At 43.8% G+C, this 18,156-nt stretch overlaps 1 protein-coding gene across 10 annotated transcripts in view; it reads right to left on the bottom strand.

Annotated features, from left to right (window-relative positions):
- The window catches only part of CACNA1E (calcium voltage-gated channel subunit alpha1 E), a 497,854-nt gene that overhangs the window by 43,275 nt on the left and 436,423 nt on the right, over positions 1 to 18,156 (bottom strand). For 8 of the 10 annotated variants that reach the window (XM_045452585.1, XM_045452576.1, XM_045452575.1 and 5 more), the window contains 9 exons: positions 12,570 to 12,581; positions 10,800 to 10,896; positions 8,464 to 8,624; positions 7,811 to 7,948; positions 6,775 to 6,976; positions 5,798 to 5,962; positions 5,013 to 5,123; positions 1,189 to 1,272; positions 279 to 404 (listed from right to left, as the gene is read on the bottom strand). In XM_045452585.1, the coding sequence (XP_045308541.1) occupies positions 279 to 404; positions 1,189 to 1,272; positions 5,013 to 5,123; positions 5,798 to 5,962; positions 6,775 to 6,976; positions 7,811 to 7,948; positions 8,464 to 8,624; positions 10,800 to 10,896; positions 12,570 to 12,581 (1,096 nt within the window). The remainder of the gene's footprint in view (positions 1 to 278; positions 405 to 1,188; positions 1,273 to 5,012; positions 5,124 to 5,797; positions 5,963 to 6,774; positions 6,977 to 7,810; positions 7,949 to 8,463; positions 8,625 to 10,799; positions 10,897 to 12,569; positions 12,582 to 18,156) is intronic. The other 2 variants (XM_045452580.1, XM_045452578.1) reach the window with 1 other exon arrangement.

Genomic DNA, 18,156 nt, shown 5'->3' with positions numbered 1-18,156 from the left:
ATACCTCGACAGGGAGCACACCTGATAAAACAGGCCTCAGTGAACAAAGAAGAGAACTGAGTTATAATGTGGAGGTGTTTTTCTAGAATGAGATTCTCTCCAGTTAAACACAAGCTGCCTGCTGCCTGGCTGAGCTGCATTATAACTAAGAACTGCTGTATCTATTTAATGCTTCTGACAAACACTCATTCCTCGAGGTGAAGGGACCAGTGTAATGACACTGTGTGGCCCGGCTGTGCTGTCTGATAAGAAAGAGAGGAGGATCTGGTGCTGCTTACCTTAAAGGACTGTACAAAAGTCCAAAGTAAAATACGGATGGTGTAGCCCTGACGTAGAAGCTTGATGAGACGAGCAGCTCGGAAGAGCTTCAGAAAGCTCATATTGAAGCCACTGGTGTTCACCAGCTGGTGGACCAAAAGGAAGCATATAATTAGTGACATTACGGTCATTTAGCAAAAACTAAGCACTAGTATTTGCATATGTATCCCTCATTCAGATCATGGAATTGGACACAGATTCTGTCTTGTTTTCAACCCCATCGTCAACTGATGGGCCAGTGAGGACCATCTCTCTAAGCCTTCCCAGGCCTGCACTCTATTCCCAGGTAGAAGGGTATGGGTAGGACCCCAGAAGACTGCCCTGCATATATCATACAAAACTAGCCTCCCTAGTCTTCTAAGCAGGCCTAGTGGTCCTAACTGCACTTAGATGCCCAAGAACATACCTAATAACCCCTCCAGGACATATGGTGGCCATGTCAACATTCAAAGAGAGTTATGATGAACCCTCCAAGTCTTCTTTAGGATAAACAGTTTTAGGGTAACAATTCAGGTCTAACAACCTTGATGGCAAAGATACTATGCCTCTCTTGTGCCTCCTAAAGAATCTAGCAGGACACTGCGTACACGAGCCCTCTTCTGGTATGGTCTATTGCACTCACCCCATTAGGTAGCTGCTTTTTGAGTCACGCAAATGAAACAGAACCTTCCATGAGATCCGGTCAGTGCCCTCCAATGTTTGCATTTTCTGGTGGATGCTCAGGAATGAGGAAATGAACTCCCAACACCAAGAGGGCTACACATTTGGCTGGACAAGTTAAAAATGGGCTGTACGCACAGAAGGATTTTTTTTTTTTTTTTTTGCTATTCCAGGGCCAAGCTTAAAGACAAGGATGTATGAGCCACTCACCTTGCTGTCTGTCAGAATGATTTCTGTGATACTGCCAATCACGGTGATAAAGTCAAAGATATTCCAGGTATCTCGAAAATAGTTCTGCCATGTGAATTCGGTCATGGGAGCATCAGAAAAAGGAGGAAAAGAAATGGTGAAGAGACACCTTTCATTACATAAGTGTTTGTAACTTGGAATTAAAACTTGTCAGTTCATGTACAAGGTCATCCTATGTCTTGTACATCAGTTGTACAAGTTGTACAAGTTGTACAAGTTGTACAAGTTATACAAGTTGTACAGTTGATGTCATGTACATCAGTTTCCTATGTTCTAATCGGAAATGCTATTTCTCCTTTACTGATTTGGGCATTTCTCATTTGGGAAGCAGTTTCATCACTACTTGAAGACCTTGTTTTTGAATCTGTCACTAAAAAGCTACATAAAAATATGTAAGAAAGAGATTTGTGGCCAAGAACATTATAAAGTCCAAAAAAAGGCAAGATCATTGTCACCTATAAGGCAATAAAATTATTTACAATATCACTCTAAGGCTTTCTACAACTTTAAGTCATCTATATTATACCATGTGATTCTATAAATATACAGTTCTGACTTTCAACTATTAATAAAAATCACAGAGATGTTCTAAGTGATTAAAGGTCAAAGATGTGCCAAAAATCTCCTCCTAACTCCACGGGGCAACAAGACAAACAAGACTTCATCTTTCCCCTCTTTCTCTGCTTCATTACAACTTTTGAGTAATAAAATGAGTGTACTGAAGGAAATGGAGGAGAAATAAAGGACCTGGAAGATGCACCAGCCGTGTTAACACTCTGCTTAACAGAGAGAGGAGGCTTTCCTCCTATCTCCAGCCCTCAGGTGAACACAGACCTTGGACTACATTCCTTAAAAGAAACAGAATACTTGGGTTTCCAAAGTCACTGGCTTGTCCTTGGGCAGCACCTCCCATAGGAGACTCTCAGAACACAGCTAAAGTTAACTCCCCTACCCTCACAATGAGCATTAGTGAATTTTATGACATGTGCCAGATATGGGGTAGTCCCTTGGCATTCTTTCAGTTCATTTGTGTCTCCCACAGATCCTACAGGTATGTCAAGATCAATATCCTATGTTCATAAAACACTCAGTGGCAGGAGTGGCAAGAAGAATCAGCAGAGACATGCAGTTGGGAGAGCAAAGGAGTGTGGTAAGAGCAAAGCTACCTTTATTGAGCACCTTCTCAGGACTAGAACCTAAGGACCTTGGGTACATTGCCTAACTGGGTATACACAACAAAGTATATAAACCTCTAAGATAGCTATTGTGATCCTCGTTTTGAAAGACAAAACTAAGGCTTAGAGAGGCTCATCTGCTGGGCATGTAGAGAAACAGGCTACACAGCCTCACAAACTCACTTTCCATGAAGAGTACCTACTTCCTCAGGAATTGAACTAAGTTGAGTCTCCGAGTTCATAATTTCTCAGGGCTCTACTATTCCCAACCTGGAGTAAGCTTCTTGATCTTAGGCCCTCATACAAGAGAGAACACGACTCTAGGTCTTAGAGGACAGAAGCTCTGGATTCCAGGTGAAGGAGCTTTAGTGTAGTGTAGACTAGTAGATTCTTGTGGACAGATCATGGGCTTTCAAGTCAGATTAGACCAGGATCTGAATGCTGGCTCTGCCTTTTAGTAACCTTGGGCAAAGTACTGAATCTTCACGAGCCCTAACCCATCCATACAAGAAACTGTATCACCTATCTAAAAGAGCTGTTATAAGGCTAAAATGAATACTTAATATGGCAAACAATATATGTTCATTCTCTCCCTCTTTTTTCTTCTTCCTTTTTTATTCCCATCCTACTTTCCAATTCTACTGCTTTTTATTGGGTCATCTTCTTTTTCAGTTTATTTATTTTTCATTTTGAGAGAGAGAGAGAGAGAGAGAGAGAGAGAGAGAGAGAGAGAAAGAGAGAGAAATATGAGAATGAGAGGCACAGGGGACAGAGTGAAAGGGAGAGAGAATCCCAAGCAGGCTCTGCACTGCTTTGAGCCCAACATGGGACTCAAACCCAAAAACCATGAGATCATGACACGAGCCAAAATCAAGAGTCAGATGCTTACATGACTGAGCCACCCAGGTGCCCCTATTGTGTCATCTTTAAAAAAGCTATACCATTTTTCTGAACTTCAATTTCCTCATTTAAATGAACAACATCGACAATGATAATGATGGCATCTGCCATGTGTATTTCAGAGTCACTGAGAAGATCTAACAAAATAGTATACATTAGGATATTCTGGAAACCTAGAGTACTATATCAGTGTAAAGACTTGTTTGGACCTAATGTGCCTTTTAACGGGTGAAAATGCCTCTAGACCTTGAATAAAAATACGGAGGTGAGGGTGGGAAGGAGGCAGACTCTGGGGCCAGTCTAGTTAAGCTTGTAAGTATGTATTCAGCATTCACCATAATTAACACACAGTTGGGGACTTAAGTCACAGACAATGTCAATGGTACACGCAATAATCAAGATGCATAGAAAAACTTTCCCTGTTGTGGCACCAGCTTCTCCCTCACTCTGCTCACCCTGCTCACGGCTAGACTGTATTATAAAGACATCTTTGTTGGTGGCAGTTTCTTTTTACTTTTTTATTTCCTCAAGTCTCAAAATACTCAAAGGAGAGTCAAGCAAACAACAATAGAGCCACCTGCAATGGGTTCTCTTCAACTCCCCTCCCCAAACCATCAAGTTAATGACTTTTCAAAGACCCATCGGGAGACCAAAAGCAGCCCCTACAATCAACACTCACAATTATCAGGCCCAGCCCAGAGTCCCTGCTAAAACCGCTACCAGACAAGCCCTTTTTCAGATAATAAGCAAAGTTTCTTTTCTTGCAGGGAAAGCCACATACACACACAATTTGAAATGGTAGCTCACACACTAAATAAGTGTGAAACAGCTGTCAAGTGGGTTTATCTGCATCCCACTGATCTCACTGTAAACGCTGAAGCAAGGGGGGGGTGGTGCAGAGAGAATTATTTTGTTTATAGGACACCGAAGCAAAGGGCTAGGTTTGCTTAACACTGTTGAGAGCAGATGCAAGAATGTGCCAAGCAATTATAATTAATAGTTGAAGAAAAGTAAAAGACTCATACAAGAAAAACTCATCCCAATCCCCCTCAAACCTAATTCCAGTATACCTACCTATCAACCTCTCTCTCCCTCCCTCTCTCTCCCTCCACCCCCCCTCTTTCACACATACACACAGACACACACACACACACACACACACACACGCATGCACTTTAAAGGTCATTAGCCTTTGTAAACTTAAGCAATAAACATTTATTTTTGTAGGCAGAAATTATGCTTCATGTAACTAACGGGAGGAGGACAATTAGGTAAAATCTAGTATCTGCTATGTTTGAGGCTAAGAGGGACAGGTATTTTCCCATATGAATTATAAAATCTCATACCTTTTACCAATAAGCAAACACTCAAGGCTTATTAGTCCAATCTTTGTTTGGTTCCTATCAACAAATAAATTGTAGTTCTAGCAAGACCCAATGACTGTCACCCCTAAACCACTGACAGAACCTGAAAGGACCAGAACTGATGGCTAGATGAGTTTGGAGCTGGGATCCTTTGCCCTTTCTCCTAACACCCTCACACATCCTCTTGTCTTTATGGCAGTTTATTGAGAGTTGAAACAGGCCCACAATTAGGTCAGGTGAACCATTTTTGGAATAGTGGTAACCACCCCCCTTCCAACAAAGGCTGGGAATGCATCCAAAAGGAAGGGAAGACAAGTGTGATGCTGGGATAAATGCCATGACATACCAAGAAGCCAAACGCGATGATCTTTAGGACACATTCCAGAGAAAACACCATGGTGAAGGCAATATTCAGGTACTTCAGGGCCAGTTCATAGGTACAGGGAGCAGAGTAGTACTGCCAAGAAGAGAAAAGAGGAGAGAAAGAATCAAACCCTTAAGGTGAGGGGGATATTCTTTGTCACTGAGGCTGGCCATCTCTCATCCCTGCCCTTGGGGGACACTCTGGTGTGTGGTGTCAGAGGAGAGACGTGCATCGAGTGCTGGAGAGAAGGACGATGGATCCCATGTAGCAGAACAAAACAAAACAGAGGAGAGCACAGACCATGCCTAGCTGTGGCTACTTATTAGCAAAATAGCCAGTCTTCCTAGAGATGAAGGTGGGCAGGATAGAAACATTTTCTGGAGTTAATTACTTTACCAGTTTTTATTAAATAAGATCAAACCTCTTCCAACACTCCTTTAGAACCCCATGATCACCTAGATCACACATTTCCACTCTTGTCTGAATCTGACTGAATCTGACTGCCATCAGCATCACTGGTCCTGGGAGCTACTGTACTTCTTTGCTACAACGTGTCTCACTGCATTTTGCTCCAAAGATCCAGAAGCTGGGCTGTTGAGTGGGACAAGATCAAAAAGAGATTCCACAGTGTTAAAGGAGGTAAGGAGGCAACAGACTTGAACGCTGGAGTGTCTGCCCAGTGTCTCGAGTGCACATGTAATTGTTCTGTGAGGGAACGGGCCCCAAGGCTGAGTCTCCTGAATGCCTGCAAGCCACCACCCCCTCACCTTCATCATCAGCACGACGGTGTTCAAGGCGATCATGGCCATAATGGTGTACTCAAAGGACGGCGACACCACGAAGTGCCAGACGCGGTACTGGAAGGTATGCCTGTTCTGCGGCATGTAGCGGGTGAGAGGTTTGGCACTGATGGCGAAGTCGATGCACGCCCTCTGAAGGAAAGTCACAGCTATTAGCTCAAGCTCAAGTTCCCTAAACCTTGCACATTGGTGGGCTCTCTGTTAGGTGGCTAGAAAAACAGGACAGTGTATGAAAACAAAGATAGGGCTAGACAAGCAAAAGGAAAGACGGCAACAGGGATTATGTAGACAAAACTACAGATGCATGGTCACTTTAACTGTACACAGCACTGGGATATCATATGGGATATGGACTTTATGGTTCCTAGTAATGTCCTTTTACACAGCCTGTGGCTGAGATGATTAGGCAGGAAGCCTTACCTAATGCTCTCGGTCAGAAGTAAAACTCTATCTCCCTATGCATTCCCAGAGCACTTTATTTGTATTTCTCTCATAGTCTCTAACAGTCTCTGGTTCCTTTCCATTACAAAAATAATGAGCTCGACAATGTGCCAGAACTATGCTTGTTACTGGAAAAGCAGCAATAAGCAAGTCATATTCCCTATCCTTATAGCAAATACATGCCACAGAGGGACAGAGCCAGGTACGCAAATGTCTTGATGTTGTAAATTTGGCACACATCTTTTACTACCACCTCTAGACTACTCACAGCATAAGGGTAGGGACTACATCTTAAACCTTCCAGTTCTCTGTGCCTCATGCCTAAGTCTTAAAAGAGCTGATTCTTAAAAAAATGTTTACTTAATGACTGAATAACTAATCTTTCCCATCTCTTTGTCCTTTTTCATAAAGTCAAGAAAATTCAGTCTTCCTTCCTACCACTGCTGTCCAAGAGCCCTTTCGGGAGCCACTGCTGTCCCATGCTCTAGACCACTTATTTTTACCTCGTTCTTCTCCAGGCTGCACTCCTCCATCATCTTGTCTCCTTGCTCCTGGAAGGTGATGATGATGAGAGCCACAAAGATATTGACAAAGAAGAAAGGGAAGACCACAAAGTAGACCACGTAAAAGATGGACATCTCCATGCGGTTGCTGCGGCTTGGTCCTCGGTCTTCCTCTGTCACATCGACAGAATGCTGTAAGACTCTGTAGGGACAGAATGAGGGGGCTTGGATGGTGGACGGAAATCTTGGCAGTGGCTCTGACTCAAGGCTTCATTAGGAGATGTGCCACCTATTATATTTTCTTATATGACTTCTTTGACTTTGCAGATCCACCATAATTTTTAGGGTCCATAATCAAGGTGGTGAAGATCCAGTGACCCCAGATTCACTGCTTTTTCTATGCCCTGTTCCATCATGCATCCAACTGCTAAACAACAGGGTGACATTAGTTTATAGCTTAGGTTGTCACATTCAATACCAAGAGACCCCTGGACTTCCTGGCATACTGCCAACTAGAGTATGCTGCCACCAGAAAGTGGGGTCTTAATAATTGCCAAGTCTCTGAAAAATCAGACATTAGCAGCCTAAGAAACTGCATTCTGTTGTCTTCTTCATAGAGGTGTGACCACAGAAAGTGCCTCTGAGTCTTCCAACTCATTCTTAACCCTCAATCCCAAGGTGAAGGGCCAACGTGGAGGATAAATGTATTCAAAACAGTCCCCAGGGAATTCTTCTAAGGGGTGGAGAGCCATTCAAAACTCATTTGCTCTACAAGAGTCAGATGACTCCACTCAACTCAATTGGCTAAAATAAGAAGAGTTTCAAACATCCCTGACTTTGTTACCTCCCTCTTGATTTTTGCTTTAAGTTTTTTCATTCCTCCTCTCTTCCAGCTCTCACCCACTCATAACCACTTACTTTCCCTGGTATAATAACAAAGGGTTAGCCTCATTCATCTTGAATAAGCTTCTCAAGGCAACCACGTGGCCCTATCCCAGCTCACAGACAAGCATGCCAACTCAAACCCATCACTCACTGAGGCCATCCTTCCCCTGTGGAGACAGTGAAGAGGGTCAGCAGGGCCCAGATAATGTTGTCGTAGTGGAATTCATGGCGCTTCCATTCCCGGCCTTTCACCTCCATCTTGTTTTTTTCATGATCTACATAGTTGCCTCTAAAACCAGAGTACAAATGAAATAGGGCCTCTTCACTACAGCTCGTGGGAGAGTAAGGAAATTCTACAAACTTCAATCATGTGGCTAAGTCATAATTAGGATACAAATGCAAGGAAGAAAGCAGTGTATTATTAAAGGCAGTCTATCATTGCAGAATAAAAGTGGTATTAGGTGCCCAGTAGACATGGAGGATGAAATCCTAATCCTTTTACTAGTCACCGTGCAACCTTGAGCAGTTTAAACTTCCTGAGCCTCAGCTTTCACATCTAGAGTATGTAAATGAAACCTATCTCAAAAGGTCACTGTAAAGATTGATAATGAAAAACAGTATGTAAAATGCCATGTACTGTGTGTGACACAAAAGTTTAGCAGTTTCCTATTTTGCCTTTTTTCCTAAAAGAAGAAATGAGAGATGGGTAAGAGAGAAAGAGAAGACCTATCTTTGGAGGGTTAAGTGGGCATCACTGGAACATGCTTTAGCAGAAAGTGAGTGGCTTCTGCTGGCTGCACGTACATGCACTCCTTCTCTGTGTCCTTGGAACTGTCCGTGCAATAAAAGAACTTTCCCTTGAAGAGCTGAACTGCGATGACAGCGAAGATGAACATGAAGAGCTTGTAGACAATGAGTATGTTGAAGACATTCTTCAAGGAAGTCACCACGCAATCAAAGACAGCCTGCAAAGAGAAGTAAAGAGCACTGTATGTCCCTGGAATGGCCTGTGCATTTGCCTAGAGCGGAGCTAGGGCCACATCACCACCAGCCAGCCCCACTGAGAAGGTGCCTCAGGAGATATCACCTTACTAAGAAGTGACCTCATGGGATTCAGAGGTGGCTTCCAAACTGGTCATGACTGCCAGGACCTACCACCTGGAAGGGCACATGTGCTCTGAAACTGAAAGTAAACCCCAAAGCAGTAGAGGCCAAAAGGCACCAGGCAGTGGTGGAAGTCCTTTGTGGGATCCCAATAGGTGTACTCCAGTTAGTGGAAGGCACAGAAATCTATCGCAGAAAGGATCTCTGAGAGCATTTAGCCCATTTTAGCCATTACATGGCTTGTCCCTAACCTTACATCTATTTGGTGGCCTTCTTAGATTTGGTTTATATATTGCATGCATATGGTTTTCTCTTTACCTTTGTAAATGGATCAGAGAGCGCAGTAAATTACACCTTTATTTTAGTGATAATTTGAATTAATCCATACATTTGATCAAAATATGTTCAGTACTTCACATGTAAATGTTCTCTAGCTTAAAGCCAGCTGTATTGGGGATGAAGAGTCAACAGGTGATGTAGGAAGGGATGGAGAGCAGCCTTCCCATAGAGAAGGGAGGACTGGGTGGACAGAATCAGACTGGTGCTTCGGTCACAAGTCTGGATGTCACTCTGCAGAATCCATTCTAGGCCCTGAGCTGTGGGGAGTTACACAGGAATTCGACACATTTCAAGCCATTTTTAGGTTATTTTCTAGGTTTTTAGGTTTAGCTCACTGGAGAGTTGAGCCCCATGGTGGGACTGCATTTGTGCAGTTGCCACATCGGTACAGTTGTTTCTTCACAGCGCTGGGTGACTATCGCTGGTTTAATTAGTTCAACACTGCGGGGTATGTGAGCGGCACGCAGCCTTGTAGAATCATCAGAGCCACCTACACTTCCCCCAGGTGATGGAGCTGCAGAGAAAGCAAGAAGCCAGCGCTTCCTAATTAAGTGGAATTAGCCAAGGCTGGGGTCGCATTCTCCAGCCTATTAACTAATCTCATTATGTGGTCTGCAATCTCCTTAGGACCCCAACATAGCTCAGAAGAGAAGAGACCGTTGGAGCCTGGGCTGCAGCTAACAACATTGGTTAAGGCCCCAGCCCCCTGGCGGTATTGTTGGGGTGGAGCAGAAAGGAATGAATATTTATGGACATGGACCGAGGCCTGGAACAATGCTGGGTCTATTACCAGGTACAAGGTTGTAGTGAACAGTGTGCGTAGCCCCTGAAGACCATGCTCAGGCCTGGTGCTGTGGCTCACTCTGGCTGGCCGTGTGGCCTGGGCATCAGGGAGTGGACCTCAGGGCTGTGAACCAGGCGTCCTGGCCTCCTCCCTCAGGGTGGCTAACTCTCACTCACAGGAATGCAGGAGGAAAAACTTTTTTCCCAGTGAGGCTTCAGCTTCTGTTCACAGCAGTATATGTGTGGGGGGAGGAGGGTTCAATGTGTTAGCCAACTGGACTGGAATGGTAAAGCACACCCTGACGGCAGGAAGGCTCAGCCAGGGAAGAAGCCCCAGGAGGGTTGAGCAGGGAGACACTGGTTAGAAAGGAGGAGAATCAAGGTAAAATACCTATGGAAGTGCAGGCCCTGGAAACAGGAAGAACTTAATCCATGTTATCTCCTCCCCATTCTCTGCTTCTGCCAAAAATGACTGTTCTTGGGCAAGTTGCTGACCTATCTGTGCCTTAAAAATATGAAGGGGCAGGGCTAGGAAATCCTTTCCTTCTCTAGAATTACCCATCCCTGGTTACTCAGCATGACCTGCTGTTCGGCCACAACACAGTTAGAAGACTTCTACTTCCATTTTGGTGTTCTGGGTCCACCTTAATGACACAGGGTGCTTTCTGGGTGACATGCCACAGCCAGAGTATGTATAAAATACCACCTGGGTCTGGACCCAAGAGGCCAAAGCCCCCTCATAGATTTCTTGGCATGTTGGTTATTTTTCTTTTAAACAAAGACCTTTCACTCAGGCCGATGAAAGGACCCCAGTCCCTGTGTGAGCCAAAGGACTATTCTCAGAAATAATTCTCTGAAAGCAGGCTGACCACGGCTGAAGACAAGATGGGAGAAGGGGACTCAGAAAACCTTACCTTGAGCTTGGGCAAGCGCTTGATGGTCTTCAGCGGTCTCAGAACTCGGAGTACCCTCAGAGATTTGATGGTCTTGATGTCCCGCCCCTTGTTAGTTCTGCAGGGGAGAGGCCCCCAGGGATCAGAAGACAGGGGGAGAAATGAAAGTGGCATTCACACTACCGCATTAACAACAACAAGGTAAAAGGGGGGATAGTGAGGCAAGAGGCCAGATATTGGGTCAGAGTAGACCCCCTTCAGGAAGACCCCACAAAAAATTCAATTCACTCCCTAGTTTGAACACACTCTTATGCGCGTGTGCGTGCACACACACACACACACTCATGTATATTCACACAGAAGAACAGTTGAGCACGCACAAAGGCATCCATGTAATAAGTATTTTAATAAACACTTCCTCTCCCCAATGGCTAGAGTAATGCTGGTTATTAACACATTAGCAGAATGAGAATGGAAGAGAGATTGACTATGGAACATGACTGGTAATCCATTCTGGATCCCCATGGTGCCTGGTCTGGTGCTTCTTGAGTAGCAGGCTCTCAAATGATATTCGTTGAATGGACTGGGAACCCCTGGTTGAAAGCAAGTCTCATCAGAGGACTTAAGCTAGTCCTTTCCTTGACTCTACATCTGCCACTTGGCAGAACTCATTAGTTCAGGGGAGAACAGGGTGAGGAAGGGCAGTAGGGACAGGACACCCCTGCTGTGTTGGCTGCCGCTTCCAGAGAAAGCATGTCACGTAGGCTTCCTGCCAGGACGCTGGCTCACACTACCTGCGCATGGCTGGCTCCTTCCGCGGTCCCTTCTCATCGGAGGTGCCCTATACCTAGCACAAGCTGCAGAGAGCCATACAGTTGGAGAAGACCCAAACTCCAGTCCCTGCCCACCTTTATCCTTACCCTACAGCTAATGAGCTTCCCTATTCAGCCACTTGGAAATGTTTGCTCCTAATAGATAAAATATGCTTCCCTTTTTAGTTTTAGGAATGAAATGAATAAATCAACCTGCATTTCTCCCTCCACCCTTCTTATCCCCTGAGATCTTTGCATTCAATTCACACAATTGCAATTTGTAAAAGACACAGATGGTAGGAAATGAGACTCTAAAGACTGAGCTCAGGCTCTGGTTCTTTCCTCATGTTGGCCCAGAGTACCATTACACCAACAGTCCGGGGAAATGGGATCCAGAGCATCAGATGGGAACTACAAGGGCTTCTGCCTGCCTTTTATCCTGTCCTTCCGCCGCACACGGCATCCCCTCTGACAGGGAGATAAAAGATCATCTTCTTCCACAGAAGGCAAGGTAGGAAGAAGACATTTAACAGAATTCAAGGAATGTTGGCTTTGCTCAGAATGTGAACTTAAAGACCCTCTTAATGGCTGTAGGCCATGGCCTGTAAGCCACTTTTATTCCATTTGAACTCTTAATACAGATAATCCAAAAATATTGCATTTTCAGGTCTTTTGCATCCAGGGGTTTTGTATATTTTATAAACTCTTTTACTGTATTACATTCATACAGCTACCTACCTAAAAAAGGCAACTTCTAAGCCAAATACATACCTCAACCAATAAAAATGATCACTGTCCAAGAAGGCTTGGTGACTCCTCACTTTTGTTCTCCTGGTTGTCAGTGAGAACTTACCACTCGTATAAACTCACCGCTCCTTTCTCAACGAGCAGGCTCCTTCCCTCCCAACTGTACTTGCACCCTCCTCCAAGCCCACTTCCCGTATTCTTTACTTCAAAGAAAAGAGAAAACAATATTTACCCCAAGGCGTTCCTATGGAGGATCCAAGCAGAAAGCAGTTTAAAAAAAAAAAAAAAAAAAAAAAAAAAAAGGAGGAGGGGTGGAGAGAAGGAAACAGTTAGAAAACTTCAGGGAGGACAGGGAACCTTACAGCGACAGGGAATTGGACAAGCACAGGCCCAGGAGATCCCGCTTACAGCCTTGGCACTTGCAGAGTCCACACGCTTTGTGAAAGGCAGGGCCAGCGCACCATTTGCTCCACACCCCCCTCTCCAACCTGGAAAGGCAAAGGCCCTTTGCAAGCACTAGTGAAGCTGTCTCTAACCAGATGGCATTCCCCACAATGTGCTTTCTTTCATGGAGCCCAGTCTATTGATGTTTTCTAAATATAGCCTTTTACTTCCTTAGTAGTCTTCAGACAAACTCAATTTCCAGGGAATTTATAAGAAACCAGGAGAGAGGAATTACTCCTCTGCTCTGGGCCAGAAACTCTATTGGGAAAGGCATATCATGCCATAGTGGTGTATCTATGCTTACGAAGGAGTTCATTTGCAGTGGGGCACACAGTCACTCTGTCAGGGATAGCATGACCTCTCTCAAAAGCACAGATGAGCAACACCCTAAAAGCATTCAAAATATAGGGGAAGGCATAGTCTTCAAGGTCCTGATGTCACACAGAGGATGGCTTTGATAAATTAAATGACCGACTGTCTATCATGAGTTTTTGCTGTGCAGCTTGAAGAAAAATCATCCCCGCTCTATTTTGAGGCTTTCCAATAACAAAAAGGGTGAGAGCATAAATATGTAATACTTAAGATAGAAATAATGAGAGCCAACTTTCTGAATATTAATTCTTGGCTAGACTCTATGCTAAGAACTTTTAGTGTGACTCTTTATTTAGACTTTCTAATAACTTGAGGACATAGGAATGACTATCCCCAAGACTATATGATGGTTGGAGCTCTTGCTCTGAACCAGTAAACCTCTGCAGCAGGTTTTGGTTCCAAGCTCTGTCAAACAGCTCACCAAATTTCTAGACCTGGAAAAGGCCCCTGAAATACACTTAATTGCAAAGGAAACTGCATACCCAGGAAGATGTGCCTTGCATAAGATCACTAAATAAGTGAGCCACATTGCCACTGGTGAACCTGTCTGCAGCCATGTAGAACTGTCTAGAATTCAGGCTGCAGTTCTTAGTTGCTGGTTGCTCTAAACGGTACTTTTTCTCCTTTCTTAATTTTTTTGATGTATCACAAACCTAGGTTACATCACTATATGTCACGAGCAAAGACTTCTAATCATTATTTTACTCAGTAAATGATGTCATATTCAAAATTACACTAATTTTCACTATAATTGCCAAACTAATGTTTATTTGGGAATTAAACCCAAGGTTTTATAAATCTTACATTGCTCATGTGATGCCCTCTGAGTGTTCAGAAGGCAAAGATAGTATCTTCCCCTGAGCTATCACAGTGTCTTCTCATACACGAGCCTGGACTCACGGTGGATTGGTCCAACACACCTGTATCCACTCATATAACAGCACTGATGGAGTCCTTAGCATATGTCAGGTACTCTTCTAGGTGTGGGCTTACCACCATAAAGAAAACAATTGAGGTCCTTAGCTTCTTGAAAGTTACCAAGTCTAGTAGGGAGAACGGACCTCAAGTAAACAAGCAAACAAATAAAAGTCTAATTGCAAGCTACGTGCCATGGGAAAATGTAATCACTTGATTGAAAATTTCACCAAAACAACTACATAGGTCACCTTCCTTTCCCCAGGCTACATTCATCTTAAGGAAAAGCTTAGGGAGACTCTTCCATATCCCTAAAATGAGAGAACAGAGTAGGATCAATGGATGGGCAGGTGATTTAGGGTCACACACTCCAGGCTTTTACCTGTTGCTTAGCCCAGGTCCTCAACTCTGAGACCTTTATGTCCAGTAGCATCTGAACGGGTTCTCAGAGGTTCATACTCACAGATGCCCATTTTATGAAGGAAGGCCCCAAATTTCTTGCTCTTCCCACACACCTGGATAAAGGACAGAATTTGTTCTCTATAATTAATTTTGCTCCAGGATCCTAGTAAAATATTCTGCTACGGAACAAAGAGCATCTCTGACCCATTGCTTGTATGATGTGTGTGTCTCTTGTTTTGGACAATGGGGTTCCTTAACAGCACACTCTGATCTCAACAACTGATTGTAGCTGCCAATATACAGCAGGGGTTGGGAGAGAGATTTGTCCCCTCCTGACTCCCACAGCGTTGAGCCAGGGATAGTAATAAGACAGAGACCCAAAGCAAAATAAAGGTTAGTCATTGCTCTGCACATTGTTCAAACAGGAGGAGCCACTGAAAAGCTCTGATTTTGAGTGGTTGAAGAAAAGCACACTCGCTTCTCAGTTTTGTTAACATATGGTCAGCACTGATTTGAAAACTGCCATTTGAAATGAAAAGAATACTGGATAACAAAGCCACAGAATCCAGAAAGGTCTCAACAACTTAGCACCAATATTAATTTTAACATTAATTAAAACATATCATAATTTACACATACACTAGGCTAAAGTACCTTTACCAAAGTCATGCATACAAGTTATTTAAGCCATTATCAAAGCTAACAAGATTGTAAGGGAAATGTTTTATCAAACCAGGGGACAAACTCTTAAAGCACTTTGAACTGAGGCACATTATTTTTGAAATAATTCATGTGCTTTTTTACAAATCATTTAATCATTTGATAACACTTTGTTAGTCTTTGCTACTCCATGTATAATCAGAATTTTTTTTTATACTGCCTAGCTAATTACTGAAATTTATCAGGTCTAAAAATTAACTCTAATGTTAAAATTTGAGGATAATTTCACATGGTAGGATGTACTGGTCCCACCTTAATTGGGACTCATTTGGGCCACCCATTTTCCCCACGCCTTTCCTACTTATTTGGTAAGTTACTGGCTGCTCTCCAGGAAAAAAAAAAAAAAAGTCACATTTCTCTTACGTCTCATCAGTAAAATATGAGACTTTTCCAGCTCAATTGTCAAGTTGCCCTCCAGATCTTTCATGTATAATCACCCATCATTCACTGTAATTTCACTCTTCAGTTTCCAGCGCCCTCCCTTCCAACCCTTTCTCAAAGGACATGTTCTCAAAATGATTTCTGCAAGGAACCACTCTTTCCATGGGGGGCAGAGTCGGGGTCTGAAGAGCTCTTCCTCCTTAAGTGGAATAGCCTTCTGCCCTCCCCCATGAGTCCCAGAGAGAACAGCACAGGGATTTGAGGGAATCTCTTGCATGAGAAGAAGGAGCCTCCAGGCTTGCTGGAGTGTAAGGCGGGGAGAGGAGGTCACACTGTGAGGAGCCTTGAGCCTTGCTAAAGTGTCTGGGACTATTATTTGGTAGGCAATAATAACTAAAATTTCATATGCACTTGCTAAGTATTTGGCACTATATCAGACACTGAATATATTCTATCTTGTCTCTCACAAGACCAAAACACAGTTATTTTTAATTCCCGCTATGGATGAGGAAATAGAGACAGTTAAGGCAGCGAATAATTCGTCATGCTGGGATTCAGAACTAAGTCAGGCTCTGAAATCTACGTCCTTATTTGTGATGTTACAGTGCTTTTTCATATGGGAATCACAGGGGGTTTTAACCAAAGAAGGAACAGCAAAAGAAAGCAGTTCCTGAGCTCAAATATTGACCTATCTATCCTCTGTTAACCTTAATCAGTCTAGGGTCTGCAAGGGTTCATGGAAAGAAAAAGGTACAGATGGAATAGCAAGATGGACAGGGTCAGGGACGCCCTTCTTAACCTGGTCCATATGTCTTGTCTGTCTCTAAGCAGAGACAGATGGACCTGTAGGCTGAGGAGAGATCCACGCCAGGCCCCCAAGTTGAGTTTACAGGGGTTAATGGCTTAGAAATAACTACAACAACAGAGGTAGAAGGAAGTTTAATGTGACAGAGAAAGCCCCTAAACCTGAAATAAAAAGCCCCAGTTGTTTAAAACGGGTTTTGCAACTAGTCCAATGAGTCAAAGTAGTTAAAGTCTCCAGCAATCTGCTTCTCAACTATAAAACTTTCGAGTGATAAATCAACTAGTGAGAAAGCACTTTAAAAATTCTAAAGACCCATGGAAATGATGGCTTACCTCTTTGCGTTGGCAATTCTAGTCTCCAGAGAAAAGTCTAGAAACTGTAGGGTAAGGCTAGGTCATCTATTTGTGTATTCTTCTTCCTCACCCATACCTCAGCATTGCTTGGGGTCTCCCATGAGCCCTAAATCCTTTGTGACTCTGCCAACTTTCTTTGCTCTGTGACCAGGGCACTAACTCTATGCTAAGTGGTTAGTGCATAGTACTTTCCTTCTTGCAAATGCATCTCAGTGAGCTCCCTGTACACATTCAGCATTGCTCCTGAAAACTTTCTCCTTTGCAAACGCTGCACCATGCTGTAACTGGAAGGCCTAAGCACTGAGGAGCAGGAGACAGCAAAGCCCCTTACCGTCTCCTAGCAGTTTTGTTATTTGGTCTGGGGAATGGTGATTTTGCTTCTTAGTGTTCACATTCTGTACATACCCTAGATCCCTCAAGTGCTGATCTTCCCGAGAAGGCCTTGGTGCTGGAAAAGTCCAGCCAATACACTCCCCTATGCTGTGGCTCTGTGAGTGTGGATTAAGCAGATGGCTTGCAGGTCACACGATCTGAGCGGATCCTCCCCTAGTCCCATCATGACATCTGCTCTGGGCTAAAACTTACTTTTAAATCCGGAGGGCACTGTGGTGGATTTCTACTCATCCTGCAGGACTGCGCTGTTCCTCCATCTGTGAAGGCTTGCCTCACGTGCAGGGTGTTTCTTGCATCTGAGGCTGGTTAGCCAAATTGTTGGCTACTATGTGAATGGGGCTGTGTTCCCTGACTGGACCGTCTCATTTTGCTTGGTTATGTGGCCACAGGCTGAGGTCCATTTATAATCAACCATCTCCCAAATTTGTGCTTGTTAATAAAGAGAATTTCTTGGGCATTCACACCCATTACCTACATATGATAAAGGTCTCCAAATGCACATTCCCCAGCAGCACCAGTGGTGTATATAACAGACAACGCGTTTTTCAGTGTTTGTCAAAAAAAACCCAAAACAAAACAAAACAAAACAAAAAAAAACATGCATGCTGGGGCTTAATGCCAAGAGCAGGTAGACTGAGAACTTATCTCTTTCAGGCATCCCCTCCATGTGGCTCCTAGTCTGTCACCCCTAATTCATGCCAAAACCCATTTTCTATGTCTTCTTACATGTTTATTTATTTTGAGAGAGAGACAGAGAGTGAGAGAGTGAGAGAGAATGAACAAGTGGGCAAGGGCCAACAAGAGAGGGAGAGAGAATCCCAAGTAGGCTCTATGCTGATAGCACAGAGGCCAACGCAGGGCTCAATCTCATCAACGATGAGATCATGACCTGAGCCAAAATGAAGAGTTGGACACTCAACTGACTGAGCCACACAGGCACCCCCAAAACCTGTTTTTCAAGGCAGCTCAGATACAATCCAGCAGTAGGCACCCCAAGACTTCACGGCCATTCATCACCTTTAGTGTTCCTGCCT

The sequence above is a fragment of the Leopardus geoffroyi genome, chromosome C3 (genome assembly GCF_018350155.1).
Source record: "Leopardus geoffroyi isolate Oge1 chromosome C3, O.geoffroyi_Oge1_pat1.0, whole genome shotgun sequence".
Lineage (NCBI taxonomy): Eukaryota > Metazoa > Chordata > Mammalia > Carnivora > Felidae > Leopardus > Leopardus geoffroyi.
This window is presented reverse-complemented; position numbering and strand designations above follow the sequence as displayed.